This window comes from Nymphalis io, chromosome 14 (assembly GCF_905147045.1).
Source record: "Nymphalis io chromosome 14, ilAglIoxx1.1, whole genome shotgun sequence".
Classification (NCBI taxonomy): Eukaryota; Metazoa; Arthropoda; class Insecta; order Lepidoptera; family Nymphalidae; genus Nymphalis; species Nymphalis io.
The window spans coordinates 1,704,690-1,728,464 of record NC_065901.1 but is presented as its reverse complement, the minus strand read 5'-3'; the positions used below and the strand labels follow the sequence as shown (position 1 = coordinate 1,728,464).

The window sequence follows — 23,775 nt, the reverse complement described above, 5'->3', positions numbered from 1 at the left end:
AGTGTTTTATGGTATAGAATTAATAAAATAGGACAAAATATATAATCGGCAATAAATATAAAGCTGAATTATACGTTGATTGAACGTAGCCAAACATAACATAATGTAAATTTTTTTTGTCGAAAATACTTATTAAAAGCAATAATATAGGAGGGCTAGTTCATTTTTCACCCCAAGAATCGAAATTGCGATTCAAAGCGGAAATGCTGCTAGCATTCTTGCCACCATTCCACGCGGTCACGATTCGTACAGTTAGATCATCTTGTTAGCTTTTCAATTTGTATATATACATATATGATTATGTATATACTTAAGGCTTTAGTATAACTTAAAGTAATAATACGATAATGATGTACGATCCCCGTAGTAATCACCAAAAATTATATTACATGGTGATATTCAAAATCGTTTTCATGATGACCCTTTGGGAAATTTTCCTTTGGGGACAATAAGATTACTAATTCATTGAATTGAATTGCAAAACAACGAAGAATATCGTTATATATAAATATTCAATAATTACATAATGAAATTCGATCTAATAATAGATAGACAATTATATGTACTCCAACTAATTAAGTATGTGAGTCAATTGATGCCAAATACAATACACAAGTGGGCTGAAGAAAGGGCGCGAAGTATAGCGCATGCGTCAACTAAATAGAGGAACGACGACCAGTCACGCGGATTCAGTCTCCTCGTGAACACAACCCTGGTTGGACGTATCAATGCCACGGGAATAAATAACGCGAGTGTAAATTAAAAAAATAATAATTACGTAATGAAGATCGAAATGAGAGTTCAAAAGCGGTAATGCAATGAGCGACGTGCGTTATGCCACCTATTTACTTGGTCGTGTTATTGACAGTGCTGGACTTGTGTGTGCCGCTGTACCACGATCAGTTTGCACTGCTCGTGCCAGATGGACGTGCAGATGAACTGGCCCACAGACACGGCTTTATCAACCATGGGCAGGTAAGTCGTTAGATAAAATATATTTTTGTCATGTAAGTTATTTGTCAAAGTTTTGCGTAGTGTTTTAATGTACAAACATACGATTGTATTATATTTTCAAACAAATATTAAAATGAAATAAATACTTAGGATAATAAAAATAGTTAGTAAAAATTAAACATCTTTCATGAAATTATTATTTTATCACTTTGAAAGAAATATTCGGTAGTTTATAAAAAATAAACGATACGAGCTATTTATTAAAACGTATTTGGTCTTTGAGATTATATGAACATTTATGACAGACCTTACCAGTGATAGAATTTTAATTATTATCCTTTTACAATAAATAGTAAAACTATATAATAGTACTACAACTTTCGTTGTTCGCGTATTATTATAAAGATTTATGCTGAGAAATATTAGATTTTCAAATGACACTTCATTACAAGTCAATGGTAGCTTCGCGTATCACTAACGATAAATAAAAAAAAACAACTGAAAAGTCGCAACCGAAAAGTATTATTCGCATGAAAATAATCTCAAGATTTCAGGCTTCGTATTTCATTTTCAATACTGTGACGTTTTTTTACGACAGTATTCATAATGTAATATTATTATCAAAAAAATTAATTGAAATAAAATATTTATCATTAAAAATTTTATAATTGCATTAAATCAATATTGCATTTTACCGTTTAATGATTAAACAATATTTTACAGTGCAAATAAAATATCGCGCAAATTACAATTACGGGAACATTTTTGTCAAGACTTTGGAAAGACGAAATTTTCATATTTATTACAAATTCTTTCTCTGTGTCAAGTTTATGAAATACTGAATTACTGTTTTTAAATTCATTACACTGAAATTGTACAATATCTTTGTTATATACAAAGCTTATAATTTAGTTAAGTGTATAAAAAAAACTTGGTCAAAGTTGGCAGCGGCTGGAGATTAAGAGCTGAAAATCGAGCTCAGTGGCGTGCTATTGGAGAGACCTATGTCCAGCAGTGGATGCGAAAAGGGTGATGATGATGATTATGATATAAAAAAACTAAACAAAACAAAAAAAGTCAGTCGGTCATTTGCTCTTAAAAGAATTCTGAAACCGTAGTGATGTGAAAATTAAAAATAAACCTTATCCAAGAAGGCTTCTTATAAATTCTCGTAAATCGACATGTTACGCGATAAATTATTAAAGTTAAGGCTATAACTAGTTCGCAATGTAGTTTATACCGAGAATAACCAAAAGAAAATACTGGCAGTTAATTTAAAAGTTGCTTATATTAAAAAAAGGCGAAAGTCTGTATATTTGTTCGTATTGAACTAACGCTCAAACATTAATAGATAAATGGATGGAATGATGTAACATAATAATTACGGCGAGTAAATAATTCTATAGATTACGCGACCTATTGTTTTTTTACTAATTAAAAAGAAGAATACTTTATTTTCGATACTTAAAAACGCCTCGAGAAACAAACAAATGACATTTGTTATTATTTATATAATACATTGATCTAGATACATAATAGCTTAATCTCAATTTACTCCAAAAATTTCAATGGTAACGCACTGAATCTAACATACAAGAAATATATTCAAATATTTCCAAATATTTGAATATTATATAAATACAAAATTTGAATATCTTACACAAAAATTTACGTAACAGCTAAATCAAAAAATTGAACATTTTACATCTAAATTTGATACAGTAACATTTGTTATTTCATTTAAATTATTATATTTATTTACAAAGAGAGCGTTTTAACTAACATAATAAATTGTATATAGTACGCTTCACTAGAATTTTGTTTCACTCATCGTGTAAATTTCTGAAAAAAAAATTAAAAGGATTAACGCGTCTGAATTAATTTAATTCATAATATCCTTAATAACATTGTAGAGCTTATCTGATCAAGTATAATTTATAAGCTTTATAATTCTTAAGTAATTTACAGTAAATTACTTTAAAATTTTCCAGTTAAATACACAAATTTAATAATATATATATATATATTATTAAATTATATATATAATATATATATATATTTATATAATATATATATAATATATATATATATATATATAATATATATATAATATATATATATATATATATATATATATATATATATATATATATATATATATATATATTTAAGAGGTGACTAACGATTCTCAATCTTAGAATATTATTCTTATTTTAAATAATTCAACATCATCTAAAAATTGCTTAAAGTGCCAGCAACATTTTAGTACTGTAAGTTTGATTATGACTCGACTACTTTTCTATAATATCTATCTGTTTAATAAAAATGTTATAGCTTGTCTTTTGTTATCAGATTTAAAATAGGAACTTTAGTTTTCTCTTACGAACAAACGCTTATAGTATCTGACTTTGTTCGTATTCCATTTAAGGTTATATATAGGTTGTGTGTTTGTGTGTGTATATGAAGTAGCAATCAACTTCAAAAACAGAACCAATTTCTTTTCCTCATCTCGACAGTTGACATTACATAGAAGAACACGGTTGATCTTAATTCGACAGATATTGAACGACATTGTGAGCCTTTATAGGGTTCTGTAACGAAAATGTAGAATACTGTCACTAAGCCTATTTCCTCTGAATTTCTATCTATTACAAGGTCACTATCACCATCATCATATGTTCTACCGCCAAACAGCAATACGTAATACTGTTGTGTTATGTTGTAATTACAGGCACGAGGGACATCTAAGTTCACATTGGCGATGTAAGGAAAGTTATATTTCTAACGGCGCTAATGTCTATGGACGTTGGTAACCACTTATCATTAGGCCCACCTATCCGCCCTACCTTTATCATAAAAAAGTTTTATATTTAGAATCGTTATTGCAGCTAATTATTAACAGTTGCAATGTTCAAATAATAAGTAAAACTATTATAGTGACTTTGCGAGCTTGCGCACAAAATAACAAATAACTTGTAATATAAATTAAATTGTTATATTTTATTTAGAATAGAAAAAAACATACTAACCATTAAACTTTGTCCAATAAAAGTGCAGTAGTTGAGTGCCGTGAATTGGTTCGCGCCAATTTTTTTGTCAAACTTAATTTTAGCCATATAATAGTCCTTATAGAGGTCCCAGATCCTCTATTTCAACACAACTATTCCTAAACAGAGCCGTTTCCTATTAACGTAACGTATCACATTCAAGCTATTTTAGCTAGAATGTGATACGTTAAGTATTTCACAGACATCGTAGTAAATAATAAAATACATTTATAACAGTCATTATAGATTATTAATTTTAGTAATTATAGTCTAAGTAAATTTTATATATCACGCGATTTTTGGCCAAAAGAGCAATTGAACGTTAGTTATTTATGTTTACCTTTAAAAATAAATTAATGGATCTACTTATGTATGTTATTTATGAACTTTATGATTATAGTATAACTTTTTAAATAAAGATTGTGGGTTCAAACCTGAGCAAGCAATGAATTTTTATGTGCTAAATCGTGCTTATAATTCATCTCGTCCTCGGCGGTAAAGTAAAACATCGTGGGGAAGCCTGCACATGTTGGATGAATTTTTTTTTTCACATTTGTATTACTTTGGAGTAGCTTGGTGGCAAACTCCTAATCTTCCGCTGTTACTAATTACTTAACGTTTTTTAAAACTTTAGTTTTATAAATAAAACATATTTAAAGCATCTCTTCAATTCCAAACAGTTTATCTAAGCTAGCCACTTATACGATATTAATTTTATACTGCTACTAAAATAAAAATAAATGTACGACGGTAGGAAATAAAGTCGCATTAGTTTAAGCTACGTTCAGTTATCCCTGCGGGAAATTAGGATGCACACAGTAATGCCTTAGTAATTCTAGTTTTTACGCATACTAATACATAACATAAAATAAAAAGCGTACACAGATATCGTATGCATGTGTTTGTGAATGTATGTAATAAGTGCGGATAGAAAAACTGATTTTATTGCAATGATTCTAAAGTACCCTCATATTTTTTGATATTTAGACATTTTAAAATTTAACTTAAAATAAAATTTACTATCATAATTCATAATATATACTATATTAATATTATAAATACGAAAGTAACTCTATCGATTTATCTGTTACGATTTCTGCTGAAATCGTAACTGTTTCTATTATTTTGATGTTATGTGTTATGAAGCAAGCTTGAACCCTAAGACTATCAAACGGGCCACCCGATAGCAAGTTGTCATCACCGCTCATAAATATTGTCACTGTAAGAGCTTCCGTAGGCCATAAACCTTGGGAAATAAGATGTTATGACCCTTGTGTCTGTAATCACTGGCTTGTGAGTAAGCTAACAATGCTAAGCATTGCCGGTTTGCATTAGAGTGATGGGCGATACCTATTCATAGGGTTGCATAAGGGCTTACTCAAGTAAGCATTCATAATACTCTACCATTAGCAGGATCAATGACAGCTTATCACAACCAATAAGTTATTACCTGACCTGGGGTCTCAACCAAGGCCCTTGGAATCTGTGGTCTTATATGATAGCCACTAAATCTACGAGGCAGACACCATATCACAAAAAAGCATCTAAATGTTATTTAACTTTATCATAACTAATCATTAACTAGCTCTAAGCAATGTCACGTTAATTCGTTGCTACGCGTCAGGTGTACAAACCGAACAGACATATAATACGTGTAATATTAGGAGAGGTTAATAGATATATGTATATGTATCGAGAGAATGATAAAGTTACTCAAACGAATGTCGAATATTATAATTTAAACCTTACCGTTAAATGATACAAAATGAAAATTGAATTTATATAAAATTATGATCTAATAAATCACCAGTATTTTGTTATCAAATTCAAGTCGATGTTCAAAATTTATTGGCTGCGTATCGAGATCTTCGAAAACTACTCTCAATTTGTAACTCGCCCCCAGAGGGATGAATATTTGAGAATGACAGATAGCCTTCCCGTATCATATGTCTGGATGCTACAGGATTATCTAAGAAATAACAATAAACTTATAAAACTGATAATACATTGTACTTACTTATAACTTAAAGTATATATCACTATATTTGGGTCTTGAAATGTATTCTGTTAAAAAAAAAAACCGACAAAGGCTTCCTATATATATTGTCTAAACAATCGGACGGACTACGTGAAAATGTAGTTAAAAAAATACTATAGTTTTCTAAAACTGAAACATAATATTTAAATTTAACATTAATTCAAAAAAAAAATTTTGTTCTTGATGTTAGTTATTTTAAATCTTTTACTTCGCTTAAGTAAAGTCATAAAAATATGCCTCACGCTCTTTTACGTCAAATAAAATTATAGTGTAAAGGTATTTGTTTTATTATAATTCAACAGAGCGCTAAGCACTTAAAATATATTTTATGTTTAGTGTATTATTTTGTTTTAATATAAATTTGTACAACTGGACAAAGGTATTATCTTTTAAAGAGAATATTAAAAGAGATTTTATTATGTATTATGAGTTTTGGTGGTTTTCTCGCGCTGTTTTCCTTCATCGGCGACCTAGAAATTAGTGGTGCTGTCCCGATTCTAAACCCTCAATTTGGTTAAGATTCATGATCCATTGGGTCACCTCGTCCCTCGTAAGTACTGAGAGATTTAAACTAATAATTAAGATAGTTATTATAATGGCTTTAATATGTTTTATACATTATATATATTAAAAACGATGTATATAAAGACATAAGTTAATCTTTAATTCATTTTCATATTTTATTTTCACAATTTTCATTTCAATTTTCATTTAATATTCACTAAAATGATTAAAATATTATATTTTAGGCGTCTTTTGAATATTATCATTTTAGAACGAAATACGATATTTAAATAAACGCATGCGAAAGACTACGAGAATAGATAGCTTTACCATTTATTTAGAACTCATTTCGAAAGCTAGTAATAAACAAATGACGATCGCTCCGTCTTGGAATAAATTAAAAGTCGTTTAAAACGAGGTTAAACTAACGTGTACTTTCCGAATCACTTGGCTAGAAGCCTGACTAATTCTACAGATAACATGCAACGTTTCATAGTTATAGACACTAGACAGCATTATATCATGACCGGCAAAGATATAGTTTCCTGAAGCGACTATATAAAATGTCTTACCTAACTACCATGAAGTTGAGAACTGAGTCATTGTAACTTCTTCCATCGATAAAATCCTCGTTGATCACGACTCGTTGGTCCAATCACAACATAGTTGTGATTTTTATGGCTGATTCTTTTATCATTTTATGGCAAGTTCTAAGTTACCAAATATATTGACTAAACCATGAAAGTGAGGTTTTTATTTTGATTACAATTTAATGATGCACTCATTTTCGTTTAAGGTTTATAGCGAATTCTGATTAAATTGCAGCATTGACGTTATTTAATAATATTACCATAAAATATTTACCTTCCATAATATTACTGACTTTCTGAACTACTTATGACAAAACTTTTAAATTAATTGATAAAAAAATATTAAAGATTATTTTTCATCAACTCTTCATAAATTAAGGACTCCAGTCACTAGCATGCGATACTCTCTAATATTATGGGACGCTTTAAGTTAAATAAGGTCTTTGTCTTTAAATATATCTGTGTTAAAAAAGGAGGTCGATTTTTTCAGCTTACATGTTATTTCGTGTACTAGTAGTTCAGGTAGGTTTTCTGTATGGCTGGCTCACTTAATGATGTAATAAAAAGGCTCTTGTCACCATTGATGGCAATATTTTGTTGAGCCTTCTTAATTTAATCGTGATTATGGCAAAATACATGAGAAATTGACACTAGTACCTTGAGAACGAGACAAAAATGTTGAATGTTACATTCGTTGACATATTGAAACGGGGCCACAGTTTCATGCCAGGGAGAATACTAAGGGTAGGAGCCACAACGGAAAATACTGAAGCCAACAAACGGCCCAAATATCGTATTTAATTCAAAATTGTATAGTTGCGTCGTTATCAATTGTAGCACTTGGAAATTTATAAATAATAAATTTTTATTGCTTCCAATATTGAAAGTCTGGATGGAGGAGGGCTTATGAATCAAAAAATAAAGAAATTAATCCATAAAAATTTGCCAGCATTGTTCCTATCATCTTTCATTTCATTTCATTTGTATATTTATATGATTTTTGACGAGCCGTTTGGCGTGGTTGGTAGATACTTGCCTTTCACGCCGAAGGTAGAGGGTTCGTTTCCCACCCAGGACAGACATTTGTGTGCATGAACATTTGTCCTGAGTCTGGGTGTAATTATCTATATGAGTATGTATTTACAAAAGAAAAGTAGTATATGTAGCATATCAGTTGTCTGGTTTCCATAGCACAAGCTATGTACAAGCTTAATTTGGGATCGGATGGCCATGTGTGAAAAATTTTCCCAGGATATTATTATTATATTATTATTATTTTAAGTCGAAACTATACAAAGTTATCATTAAAATTATGTTGTAGTGAAAACAATAAACCAACACCACAACCGACATATATAAATTTAAAAAAATGGAATTTCATTAGATAGATCAATTCATTGTATGTTTGTATTATATTTCGTTCGCGTTTTTAACCTTGCAGAGGTTGATTCATTGATTTCTTTTTACATGTACTCGTAGTTACGTTCTCTATTGGATATACCTGGTGTGTGATTTTTACCTGTTTAAATAAGTAACAGCGTTTGAGCATGTACAAAACAAAATTTAATAATGTTGTCACTATTGTGCTATAAGCTTATACCGTATATTGTGTTTGTATTTGTTAACTAAAAAATATTAGCTGGAAATTATGTAATTACGTATGTCACATACTAGTAATATAGGGAATAATTTTTTTTTTAACTTTGATTTTGACTTATAATTATAATAATTTTAATTAAAACTGTGCAACACCTAAAATTTAGGAGACACTTGATTTGTGTAACGTCACGTTTAAAGACTCAATTGTATTTATTAGTGTACTTCTTGTTGGTGTTGATATTATAATAAATAATAATTATGAAATATTAACTTCATTTAAGTATCCGATAAAAATGTATAACAATTTTGCGACTACATAACTCTAATGTGGTTAGTTTTCAATTAAAAGTCATTAAATGCGTTACTTCAAGTCACTTAAATGTAATTCTAACCGTACCGTTCCTCTATCTGAATTATTCATTCTCAAACTAAACAAGTCTTTTTAGACGAAAACGAATACCATTTTTTTTTTGTAATAAGAAACTTGTTATTATAGCCTAGTTCCGAAGTTCTCGGTTTTTACGCAAATTGACTGCCAACTCGGATGCATCGTGGATTTTGTTCTACAACTTTTTCTTTGAACGAAAAGTTCATTCATATTCATTCCGAAAATATGAGTTGACTATCTGGTGAATGTTGAAAAAAACCCATTCGTTCGTTTTTTGAATAAATTATATTTTTTTAATTCATAGAAAATAAAAGAAAGGTGATAGTGCTTTACGTAAGCCAGAATGCTAATGCAGAAGCGTTTTATGTGTAGGTACCGACGATTCAATAACACTGTTCAACCGCCATTTTTTTCATTTTATTCAACCGCCAAGGCACATGGTCAGCCCATCTCATAGAAGGTGTGAGAGATGGCTAACATTTTATAAATTAAGAGTGTTTAAAGCCTATGGAACTTTTTTCCATCATTAGTCTGTGTGCCATCTTAGTGATTATAAACATATTGTTAGAAGTATTCAGTGCTTTCTTGGTATTAACAACTGTTTATTAACGCGGCTTCATTCGCGTGTTACTTACGGGGGGGGCCCCTGTTTGCTTAGGTTTTTGTCCTTTTCCTGTGAACGTGTATAAGAAATTTCATGATCGGTTAAGTAGTTAATACGTGAAAGTGGTACAAACAAACAAACTTACTTTATAATATTACGCATTTATAATATATCTTACATAGTCAACGTCGCTGGTGAACACTTATCATCAGGTACTTTTGCCAGTCCGCAAAACCAAACCGCATAAAAGCAGCGTGGTTAAGGATTCTTCATAAGAATAAAACAGACCATTGCCCAGAATTGGAACTATTAAGTTTTTTTATTCGTAAAAACACAGTACTCTCATTTAGATTTATTTTAATTTACATAATAAATACTAATACTAATACATAATAAATCCTGGTAAATTATAAAAACAAAAATAAAAATTTAAACATAGTCAAAGCGTATACGGATAGTAATTTTTTATATATTATATTTTACTAGTTTCCGCCCGCGGCTTCGCCTATGCTTAAGAAAGGGGAGAGGGAGAGAGTGGCTATTATTAGAAGCCTATGACAGTCCTTCCAATATAACAAATTTCATCAAAATAAGTTCAGTGGCTTAGCCGTCAAAGGCTACCAGACGCACAGAGTTACTTTTGCATTAATAATATAAGCATAGATATCGTATATTTAACGTACGCCCGTATTCCTGGTATAGAAAATAAGGTGCCAATTAAGTCGTGTGTTTCAAATGCTTTGCGTGCCGAAGCTCTTACTACATATAACTATAACACAGTTACAATACACAGCAGTTGCGTCATTATTTTGCACTCGACACCGTTCCGTAATTTGTACCAAGTGTGTAATATTTCACTAACTTTTGATGTGAAGCATCTATTGGCGCTCGTTGGAGGTAAGAACGTATTTTATACCGTAACGGCATACGGCACAATATGATATAACTGTCTGGTTTTTTTTTATCGTATTGAGAAGCAGACTGGCAAATAGGTCACTTGATGGCACATTTTCACCACCGCCAATAGACAGCTCTGACAGAAATGTTAACCACCACTTACATTGTTGCTTGGGTAGAATATAATATGACGAGTTGGTTATGTCTACGGCCCTAGATAAAGTAATGTGAAGAAAAGTACCAGTAAGATGTAGTTTATATTTCTTGCAGCGCCAATGTCTATGGGCGGTGATAATCACTTACCATCCAGATACCTATTTGCCAGTTTGTGAAGTGACTTGAAAAAAAACATATATTTATTTAAAAAAACTGTATTTTTATATATATATTACTACATATTTATTTATTAATTTTATTTAATTATAAATTCTTTCAATATTGTCAGTCATTTGCCGCGCGTCACGTGACGATACTTTTTCATATAAATAGTTTTGTAATAATAGAAAAACCCAATAACTTTTTATTGGCCCGACCTAGGAATGAAACCCAAGACCTCCGGATCAGCCGCCTTACATCAAACCACTAAACCAACAAGGCAGTTTGTAATACAATTAAAACAAAGACAAAACCGTAACAGATAAAAAAATAATAGATGTTGATTAATTTATTTAAAACCTTGAAAAGAGGTTTTTCTTTAATTCTATTAAATATTTCGTTTCGCCTACTATATTAGTCCATCATTGAATGACGTCAATGGTGATAATAATTTAACAATGGATTAATTGGATTGGTGTCATTATTAATAATAACTATTATAGTTAATATGATACTGTTGTAACTTATACAATGAATACAAAACGAAATATCCTGTGTACAGTATATTTTGTTAATCTAATCAAAAAGTTTCGATTTTCATTTCAATTAGATTTCATAAGTTATTCAGTTTTCCAATCAAGTCATAGGTAATTTGTCCCTACACTTCCATGTAGTGAAAGAACATGTATAGCTTCGAGTTCTGTTACTGTAGACGATATTTTAACTGTCATGTCGTATTTAACCCCTATGGGAGTAATAAAATATCAAGGGACAATTTGTGTTTAATGACTGTTTTGATATTATCATTGTCTAGTTAATCCACATTTGCTATGTAATTACATATTTACACGTATATATAACAGACGAATTAACCATTCATAATTTGCACAAACACGAATTAAATGATTACGTTTTATTTAACATTCTAAGAGCCGGATAACAAATATTTGGCGGTGTTTGTGCCGTGTTACTCGGAACCAAAGGTTGATAAATATTTTCATGAATATTTAACATGGTAATGGAACAGCGGAAGCATTCCAATCTTTTGTTGGTGACTTTTTTGTAATACTCTTTTTAGTGGTGCTTCTTTCTTTTTCACAGATTTGAAGTTAATTTTGATCTCGGTGGTGGTTATTTTTATTCGTGCAAGATTACTTACATTCAGAACATATAATGAATTGTATTTTTCACGGAGATGATATTTAAACGATACACTTTGGCCTCATTAGATGGCACTGCATTTTTTTAGGTTATTGGAAGGCGGACGAGCAAATGAACCACCTGATAGTAAGTGGTCACCACTGCCCATAGACATTGGCGAAGTAAGAACTAACCATTCCTTATCCCGCCATTGCACCTCTACCTTGGGAACTGTGATGTTATGTCCCTTGTGCCTGTAGTTACACTCGCTCACTGACCCTTCAATCCGGAACGCAACAATACTAAGAATTGCTGCTTAGTGGCAGAATATCTGATGAGTGGGTGGTACCTACCCAACCGAGCTTGCATAAAGCTCTACCACCAGTTAAATATAAATATTAAAAAATATCAGTTTTAATTTAGAATCGAATACTATACATACGAATAAAATAGTTTAACATGTTGCCCAAAGCATTCTGTTGGTTGCCCAAAGCAACTCTTATTGGTTAAGCAACAAACAGCTTTGGAATGTTTTGTTAACTTACAAGGGATGTAACGACATTGATTCTATTGTTGTATCATCAATTCGAGAAATGGGTAATGCTCTTATAGTTCGAATGTTCAAAGCAAACATAATTACTTTGGTTTATAATACAGCTTTCGCCCACAGCTTCGCCTGCGTGTGAGTGCGGTGTTCGATACCTTATGTCCTGTTCTGTACTCTTTACAACGTGTATGCTAAATTTTATTATGATCGGTTGAGAAGTTTTTTTTTATAGAATAGGAAGGCGGACGAGCATAAGGGCCACCTGATGGTGAGTGGTCACCAACGCCCTTAGACATTGGCATTGTAAGAAATGTTAACCATCGCTTACATCACCAATGCGCCACCAATCTTGGGAACTAAGATGTTATGTCCCTTGTGCCTGTAATTACACTGGCTCACTCACCCTTCAAACCGGAACACAACAATATCAAGTACTGCTGTTTTGCGCTAGAACCCTCGTGCCTGTAATTACACTGTCTCGCTCACCCTTCAAACCGGAACACAACAATATCAAGTACTGCTGTTTTGCGCTAGAATATCTGATGAGTGGGTCTTACCTACCCAGACGACCTTGCACAAAGCTCTACCACCAGTAAAAGTTAAGACGTAAAAGCGTTACAAATAAACAAAATCACATTTGAAATTACAATATTCGCAAAAAAAATAAAAAATATAGAAGTTAACAAATAAAACAGAATATTTATTAGCTAAATTTCAGACAATGTTTCACCCTGTATCTCTTTGACCTAAAAATCGAGAGGGCTTGACAGTACAATTGACCCCTTTCCCCTAGGAGTTTTCACACTTACCACTAATGAGTATCAGACTTCGATAATATATACAGAATCGTTATGTTTAAGTATTCTTATTACTCTTCTTTTATGTTGTTGCTTTTGTAAGTTTAAGATTTTATTATAGTGTAATGTCATGTTATGTAATATCTCATTAAATCGTAATGACAAAGTATTTTAGATTTGTAATTATTGTTTCCTTTAGATGTTCTATTCCTTTTTTAATTTTAAGCTCGCATTAAATTTGGATTTAAATTTATGAATTTTATTAATTATTTAATTTCAAGCTTCTTATTTCCAGATAACTAAAATGTTATATGCCTTGTGTCTTTTGTTACACTGGCTCACCCACCTTTTAATAAAGAACACAACAAAAACTATTTCTGTTTGGCAGTAGTTCGAGATATAGCAAGTTTTCTGTCATCATCTCTTACAGCTTTACGAGTAGCTCATCATTAGTTCGCACTTAACAAGATTATCTCAGATCGACTCTGTGAGTTTAAACTACTTCACATAAAACATCAAAAAGTATTGAATACCAGTCTCTCTTTGGTAATGCGTATGTTATACATAAGCTTTGTTGCGTTGAAGCGCTACGTGATATATTACGCGTTTAACAGGAAATTGTCTTTTCTGAAAGTTTGTTTATAAAACTATGAAATATTAACTAATCTTTATATATATAAGAATTACTGACTGACTGACTTACCAATGCACAGCCTAAATTACTGGGCCTAGCACCATGAGAATTTGCATACCGGTTGCACTTAGGAAGAATTTTGAAAATTTAACTCCTAAGGTAGTTGATAAAAGAAATAAAAATTGGTAAAAAAATTCTTCATTATTGAAAATGAAAAATGGTTTCTAATTAAACAATTCTAAATTATGACGCGAGTGAAGCTGCGGGTAAAGCGCTAATATTTTATATGACCGTAATCACTGGTGACAAATCAGTCTCTTGTGTAAACTTTGTCGTTACCGCATTTAACTTAGACTTTAAAGAAATTCACTTAACACACTTTCTTGTTTAGTAAATTTATTAATTGATAACATCACACACACACACGCCATAAATATACAAACACATGCGCGCTCAAACGCATTTGCTTTAAACCACATTGATAATGTTGTAAATGTTATTATGATAGGCCATCAAAGTTCTATTACGTACCGAAAGTATTTTATTATTTTAATATTTATGTTATGTAATAGCAAAATCCTGAAGACATTGTCCTGCCTGTATATACAGACCAATTGTCAAGGCGATGGACTGATACAGAAGTTGATATGCAGCAACGCCATCTATTAATTAAATAATAAAGTGTATAATATATTAATCTTCTCAATGAAAAATACACATGTGCCGCCTTTCATGGTAATCGGTCAAGCGATATCGAAGACAATTAATCTTAACAGACATACCATACCAACTTTATATATTTACCTAAGTACAGAAATAGATAAGTTCTCGTGCGCAATAAATACGAGCAGCAAAACACGGTCACAAATTCCTTAGTTACGGAAACAAGATAAAGCATTATAATACATTAGAGACAAAACATCGGATAGTGGCCGACCCAAAAACCTTTGGAAGCCGTTTACATACCGACACTATCGAATAGTGAGACCGTCTGTCGTGCTTCTAATATTGTATAAATTACAATTTATTATCAAAAGGGATTCATAAACTGAGTCTATTTTATTAATTTTAAGATATAACTTGATTAGATAGCCTCGTTTCATTGTTTTATGTGAAATATATATTGGCGCATCTTGGACGTATGACAAACTTGTGTATGCCGTGATGGTAAACGGCATGATGCTCACTTATGCCATCATGCCACTTATCCACTGCTGCTCTCAAGTCCCTTATGTGTGGCACGTATACTATCTACATACTTCGCTATTTATTATTATATACAATTAATAATAATAATAATAATAATAATAATAATAATAATAATAATAATAATAATAATAATAATAATAATAATAATAATAATAATAGTAATAGTAATAATAATAATAATAATAATAATAATAATAATAATAATGTCCTCCAGACCAATTTCAGCCGCGGCGGCCAATCTCACGAGAGTATAGCCAACTATGCAGGAGATATTATAGTGTACAAGTGTGTGCGCAAACACAGGTGCACTCTCTATTCCCTAACTCTCATAATCCGATGGGATGGCAATCCAACACGACCGAAAAGAGTTCAGGCGCAGGACCAACGGCTTACGTGCTTTCCGAGGCACGGGAGTGTACACACTTCCAACTTCCAGACTCCGGGCTGCTACTGAGAATTTTCTGACAGAAAAACCCAATAACTTTTTATTGGCCCGACCTGGGAATTGAACCCAGGACCTCCGTGTCTGCGGCCTTATATCGAGCAACTAGACCAACGAGCCAGACAATAATATATAAATATATATATATATATGTATATATATATATATATATATATATATATATATATATATATATATATATATATATATATACAATAAATATTATTATAATAAATAAAAAAAAATTATTTTATGAACGAAACTTAATGTTTTTAATTGTTTTCCGTAACAGCCTGTGAATGTCCCACTGCTGGGCTAAAGGCCTACTCCATATTTATTTTGTGGAGTTCTTCTTCAAACACTCAAATAGTATTTAACAAACTATTAAGAGATATTAATCAAAGTTAACCATCACTGAAGCTAGAAATCTAAGTTATATGTATCTTAGGGCCTCTTAATATTATCCCTAAGCCTAAGGCGCATACAGTCCCGATGGGTTCGGTACAGTTAACTTAATTTAAACTTAAGATTAACTTGGAAAGTGAATCCCGGATGAAGATAAATTAATTAAGTCAAAATTTGCTCTCGGTTTCATTTGCAAGCTTTCTGAATCATAAAAAAATAGTATAAGCAGTAATAGTTGTTTTATGAATGTAATTTAATACTTTGACTACGTTAATTTATATAATATTTTTGTTGAAATCAGTTTTATATGTTTACAGTAACAGCCTGTTAATGTCCCACTGCTGGGCTAAGGCCTCCTCTCCCTTTTTTTGAGGAGAAGGTTGTGGAGCTTATTCCGCCACGCTGCTCCAATGCGGGTTGGTAGAATACACATGTGGCAGAATTTCAATGAAATTAGACCCATGCAGGTTTCCTCACGATGTTTTCCTTCACCGTTAAGCACGAGATGAATTATAATCACAAATTAAGCACATGAAAATACAGTGGTGCTTGCCCGGGTTTGAACCCACGATCATCCGATAAGATTCACGCGTTCTAACCACTGGGCCATCTCGGCTTTATATGTTTAATATTGCGTTAATATATACTCACTTGGTGGTCAAATACTAACAATAATATTATACATATTCACAATTAAAGGTTTACATTAAATGTTAAATTTGAGTATAAATTCGTTAATTATAAAGAACATTATTAATAGAGTTATAAATACAGTTTTTTTTTATTCTCATTTTAAGAGCTAAGTCACATAGGTTACTATGTTGCTCTGGTAGGTTACGCAAATATTTTTATCCTGACATTAATTATAATATATTATCTAGTTTCGCTTATTTATATTATGATTACCTATATTATACATAATTTTGCCTAGCTCTGAAGTAGGATTTGTAATATAAATATTACATACTCCCATTGATCTATCTATTTTCCACACACGGCCATCTGATCCCAAATTAAGCTTGTACAAAGCTTGTGCTATGGAAACCAGACAACTGATATACTACATATACTACTTTTCTTTTTGTAAATACATACTTATATAGATAATTACACCCAGACTCAGGACAAACAGATATGTTCATGCACACAAATGTCTGTCCTGGGTGAGAATCGAACTCACAACCTTCGGCGTGAAAGGCAAGTGTTCTACCAACCACGCCAACCGGCTCGTCAATAACTATAACGATAACGCCTTTGTTATGCAAAACGCTTACAAATTGCTGCTGAAATTATGCTGAAAGTTTTAAATAAATTAAATTATAATTTGATAATTTTTGGCTAAGTCCAATATTTGTACGCATATTTTTTATGTGAAACTATTGTTCATACTATTTGGCATCACAGTCGATATTATTTTGAGGCTAGTATGCCGTGACGGCAAATAGTATGACGCTATTTTGCTGTTATGCCCCCGCCCTACTACAATGTACTATACTTCGTTGCTATACTATATTATAATAAAAAAATATATTCATTTTATCAACAAAGTTCTATGTTTTCAAATATTTAAATTCATATGTATTTATTGGTTTCCGTTAATTATAAATTCTTTTAATAAACGTCAACTATGTTTTACATCTGCTCGACCCGTTATGGTTACATTTTTTGATAGTGTGGGTAATCAAATAATATTACCTTTGTTTCATGTTGTACAAAATGTTGTATCGATGGTGGCCACGGTACACTGATACTATTTATAGTGGGCGGTTTCAATGTGGCTTGAATCAACCGCGTTCATTACGAAAATAATAAATACATTTAAAATTATGTATATTATTTTGATTAAACATGAATAGACGGATACATTTTTTATTCAAACTTATTTATTATATAATAATAATAATAATAGTTTATTTGCATAAAACATGATAGTATACATTTTAACATACACATACATGTCAAGTCTCATATATGACATGCAAATCTTATTATAGACCTTCTTATTAATTTATTATATTGAAGAATAATGTATTTATATAATCATGTATGCAGTAATATTACACATATTCACATAGTTGTCCCGGCTTCGAATCCCGGGTTGGAACAATAAAAGTTAGTGGACTTTACTATCAAGAAATTCTGCAAAGCAGCTCCGAGCACATCTATCAAAGATCAAAATATTATTTATTCAAATAGTCTCTTATAAGCATTTTTAAATAGTTATATTTCAAGATACTACAAAGAAAAGCGGAAAAAAACTTCAGCCGCTATCTTTCCCCAATTAAATGTAATAGGTATGTTGTTCCCTTCGTAAACCACGTTAAACCTTTGATCCTGAGTCTGATGTCTGCCTAGTGGTTTCGGATTGATATCCCATTAGACTATGACAGTGACAGATTAGATAGAGCACTGGTGTTTCATATAGTTATCAACGGTGAAAGAAAACGTCGCAAGAAAATATGCTTGTGTGAAATCATAAGTACTCTCAGTTGACTAGTAGTAATGAGCCCCATTTTCTTTCCAGATGAAAAAAACATTTGCTTAGTTGGGTTAATATTATAATTACACAAACACACACAAATGTAGCAATTTAATTTTATTTAATTTCTTATAACACACTGTTTTGTTGCTCTTTTTAGTAGTTGGATTCATTTTTCATCTAGAGAAACAATACTGATCCGAATTAAAAATAAGCTGCCTTTCCAACGCGGTAATGATCTGTCTGCAAATTTAATGGTTGTAGGACTTTGTACAAGCTCCTCTGGGAAGGTACCACCCACTCACCAGATATTCTAACCGCAAAACAGCCAATGAACCAATGTAATTACAAGCACAAGGGACATAACATCCTAGTTTCCAAGGTTGGTGGTGCATTGGCGATGTAAGCGATGGTTAACATTGTTTACAATTCCAATATCTACGCCCATATGCTCATCCGCCGAAATAAAAATAAAATAAACAGTTGTGTTAATTTTATATTAATGTAACTTACGAAGATATGAAGAGTTCTTTAGCGTGAACAAGATCAAGGGCAAAACTCCGATTAGGTGCGATTGCCCTATGTGTAAGAAGTAATATTTAGTCGTAAGTTGAGATTTTATTAAGATTAAAAAAAAGATGTTATTTGAATTCTTACTTGAGTGAGAGAATCGTTTTTTTCATCGCTTAATAACTTTTTATCATTTTTTATATTTAATTATGGGATTTTTGTTTAGTAACCAACAAATTGTTCCCATTAGGTTTAAAAAATAAATTTAAAAGTGTACCGTCATTTTTCCTGATTGTATTCATCCAATTAGCGAAACGAGCATTAATAATATATTTACGAAAATATACAAATAAAACACTTCTATATTCGGAATAACAACAATCCGTTTTAAGTGGCAAAGTTCAATGAACCGTCTGAAGTTATCTCAATATTTCATCTTTTATTATTAAATAATTTCCGCTAGCGAATTCGCCTGCACGTGAGAGTATCTCTTTGTCCTTTTATGTACCCCTGACGACGTGTGTGCAAAATTTCATGATAATCGGTGGAGTAGTTAAAACATGAAAGCGTAACAAATAAACAAGCAAACAAACAAATTCACTTTAAAGATTAGTCTTATTGATAAAATCAATACATCCATTCAGAAAAAAATCTATTTATTTGTTTTCCAGTGTATAGAAATTCTTGATTTTCATTATATAAGTAATAATGTAAAAAGTTTAATTGTTTATAATTAATACTTTTAAATTAATTCTTGAATAAGTGTTACAGTACAGAAACAGCGTGTAAATGTCCCTCTGCCGGGCTAAGGCCTCCGCTCTCTTTTTGAGGAGAAGGTTTGGAGCTTATTCCATCACGCTGCTCCAATGCGGGTTGGTGGAATATACATGTGGCACAATTTCGTGTGAAATTAGACACATGCAGGTTTCCTCTCGATGATCACCCGATGGGAGGAGGACCTGGGGTCCCCCACGGCGGGCCTGGCGACAGTCTCTACTTGAGTCGCTGGGTCAAAAGGAAACGAGGCACGCTCTCGTTCAGGCTGACGCAGGTGCTTACCGGACATGGCTGTTTCGGTAAGTATCTGCATGAGATAGCGCGGCGGGAGGTGTCACCCTCCTTCCACGAGTGTGGTGCGCCATTCGACACGGCGCATCACACCCTGACGGAGTGTGCCGCGTGGGGGCCCCAAAGGCATTCCCTGGCGGCGGTTGTTGGAGGAGATCTCTCCTTGCCGAGCATCATCGACGCGATGCTCGGAAGCGAGGGGTGCTGGTCGGAGATGATCTCCTTCTGCGATAATGTGATGTCACAGAAGGAGGCTGCGGAGTGGGCGCGGGAAGAAGATGCCGCTGCAGACCCGATCCGCCGGAAAAGACCGGGGAGAAGAAAAAGGCGCTCTGCGCACCTTCTCCCCCCGCCATAATAGGCGTCGCCGGGACTAGTGGGGGTTCACAGTACCCTGGGAACCCTCCCTAGAGAATGGAGCCCCGCATAGGCGGGCCAGCCGTCAGAGCACCACGGTAGCATGCGAAAGCGATCCCGTGGCGCTCCTCGTTAAGATGGAAAGGGTACCGCTGGTTTTTTAGTGGGTATCCCGATGTTCAGGGCACACTCGGCGCCTTGGAAACCGGCGAGTCCCACATACCCCCCACTGTTCCCGTGGGGGAGACGCGTAATGCGTTTTCCAGCGTTAAAAAAAAAAGGTTTCCTCTCGATGGTTTCCTTCACCGAAAAGCACGAGATGAATTATAACAGAAATTAAGCACACGAAACTTCAGAGGTGCTTGCCTGGGTTTGAACCCACATTCATCGGTTAAGATTCACGCATTCTTAGGCCACTGGGCCATCTCGACTTATTAATAAGTGTAAGAACTTATTTTATTACTAATTATGATGTACCAAACATCAAGTTTGGTGTACTGAAGCTGTACTGCCTGTTAGTTTTATCAAGTAAAATGGCGAGAGCTTACTCGAATGAAGTTTTTTTTTTTAATTTGATTTAAACATGATATAGCATTTATATGACTGCCAATGATAGATTTTGATTTGGACTCAATTGTGATACAAAATTCAAAAGATATTGCACTTTTTATTATTATTAAAAAATAAGGATAAACAGAATTCAGATGAAACAGATCTCTGTGACTATCAAAACGTGAATCAAACAATTGGTAATATTAAATTAAATAAATTTGGAGTCTTAGTCTGTCATTTCAAAATTACTACCATTTTAAAGATGATATAGCTTTTTGCAATTTACTAAAACAAAATTAACACATATTTTAATATATTTAACAAAAAAATATAAATAAAAATCATTTTAAATATTATTCTAAGATCTTTTAAAAAATATATTTATTTTTCTAATGAACCTGATTAAAAGAATATTTAGTGGTATAAAATGTTCGAATTCGATCTTTCACATCTCCTAGGAGTCCGTGAACAGCCACTTGTTACTTCATTCGGAATACATATTAAAAGCGAATGAAAACGCTTGGAAAATCTTGTTAATTGTAGATACGATGATTACCCAGATGTACTCTTGTTGAGGGGCTGATATATTTGCAGTCATTGTTCATACTGATACAGATTAAAACCTAATTGAAACTTCAGCTACTTAGTATTTATTAGATTTAAAAGAAAAACGAGGAAAGAGCTTTAAAAGGTTGCGTGATAACCATTCTTACATAATTGTTATTTAAATCTCAACAGTCACGCACATTCAATAAAATGAAGCCATACCATAAATCACACTTATAATTCAATTATTGATATGTATGTATGTCAATTTATAGACAATAGTTAAAACAATAGTAGTATTTAAAAACCAGTATATGTCCCATAGCTGGGCTAGAGGTTTCCTCTAATAGGAGAAGGTTTTTCATACTAATTACATTAGCTATGACGATGAAAATATATTTGGTTCGTAATCTAAAATATATAAAAATATCATAATTCCTGTTTTCGTTTTAAATGCTAAAAGTAAAGGTATATAATGTTTTTTTATGTACATTTCTTTTTAATTTAAAAAATAATGTTCGCACGATGATTCTATGAATATTATGTGATTGTACTTATAACTGATAGTACAGTAACAGCCTCTTAATGGTCCACTCTTAAAGGCGTCTTCTCCCTTTTGAGGAGAAGGTTTGGAGCTTATTCCACCACGCTGCTCCAATACGGGTTGGTAGAATACACATATGGCAGAATTTCAATGAAATCAGACACATGCAGGTTTCCTCACGATGTTTCCTTCAAGCACGAGATGAATTATAAACACAAATTACGCATATAAAAAGTCAGTGGTGCTTGCCCGGGTTTGAACCCACGATCTTTAGTTAAGATTTACGCGTTCTAACCACTAGGCCATCTCGAGTAATTGACAGACATATCATATGTATAATATTGTTAGTGAGCTCATTGAATAAATAAATAAATCGTATAATGATTAATAATTAAGCAGTAAGATGTATATATTTTAGTGATAGTGCTATGTGGATTATGTGATTCGTAATTGGAATCTAATATCTAGCTTGGGCAATGAATTTTTTTTACAGAACAATAAAAATAACTGATTCTCTCATAGAGTGGAAATCTTTTTTATATTAACGACTTGAAATGAAAAGATGACTCGAAATTTTCTACGTTACTTTATTTCTAAACATTTTTTCATAATAATAGGTCATTAAGAGATAAAATTTCATTCTCTTTTTACTTATTTTATTAAATTATACGACAATAACAAAAAATTAGGTTAAAAAAATAATTACTGTCATATTTTATTGTGCTTACTATTTTGCTTGAAATTTTATTTGAAAATGGTGTTTTAAGTATTTTCGTGGTAGGATTTTAAGACAGCCTGTGTAAGTGGGTAGCAGTTACTTTTACATGATTCTATCAAACTGCAATACCTTACGTTTTCAAGGGTGAATAAGCCAGTGTTATTACAAGTGCATTAATACGTATTATTATAGAGGTGTGGGTTGGTATAAATACACGTGACATAATTTCATTCGACACATGTCGCTTTGCTCACGACGTTTTCGATCACCGCTGAGCACGATATGAATTATATCAGTAACAGCCTGTTAATGTCCCACTGCTGGGCTAAGGCCTCCTCTCCCTATTGAGGAGAAGGTCTAATAATTCATATCTTAACATAAATTATAAACACAAATTAAATACATTAACCCAGTATTGATTGTTTGAACCCGTGATATTCGCGCTGGCTTTGCCTTTTCTAGCCACTGAGCTAGAACGTAATTATGTTTGCCAGTGTGTTTTTAATAATACATATACTATACTCAATAAAAATATATATTGAATATTTATTAATTTTTATCCTTACAATTGATTCTTTGAAGTGTTATCTAGGATCGTGTTGTAAAGCGTATACATTATTATACGAAAGAGTTACTTGTTGTGTCTATTCAGGTCACAGAGGTGTTATCCTTTCCTAAGAGGCTGTTTAGATCAGTATGCTTATTTATTATATATATATGTTATGCTCTGTATCAGAGGTATATACTTACATTATTTTTAATGATATAAAGAAATAATTAGAAATAATTGCGAAAAACCATATTACATTATTTGACTAGCTTTTATAAGACATCTAGAAAACTACATTTACCATTTTAACATTAAATTCAATGATATAGGTAGGCAGAAAA

General features: G+C 32.2%; 1 protein-coding gene across 1 annotated transcript in view; it reads left to right on the top strand.

Moving 5' to 3' along the window:
• Nucleotides 1–717: 717 nt before the first annotated feature.
• LOC126773328 (furin-like protease 2) overlaps nucleotides 718–23,775 on the top strand; it is a 70,641-nt gene continuing 47,583 nt past the window's right edge. The window contains exon 1 of the mRNA XM_050494173.1: nucleotides 718–975. Coding sequence (XP_050350130.1) covers nucleotides 835–975 — 141 coding nt within the window. The 5' untranslated portion in view covers nucleotides 718–834. The remainder of the gene's footprint in view (nucleotides 976–23,775) is intronic.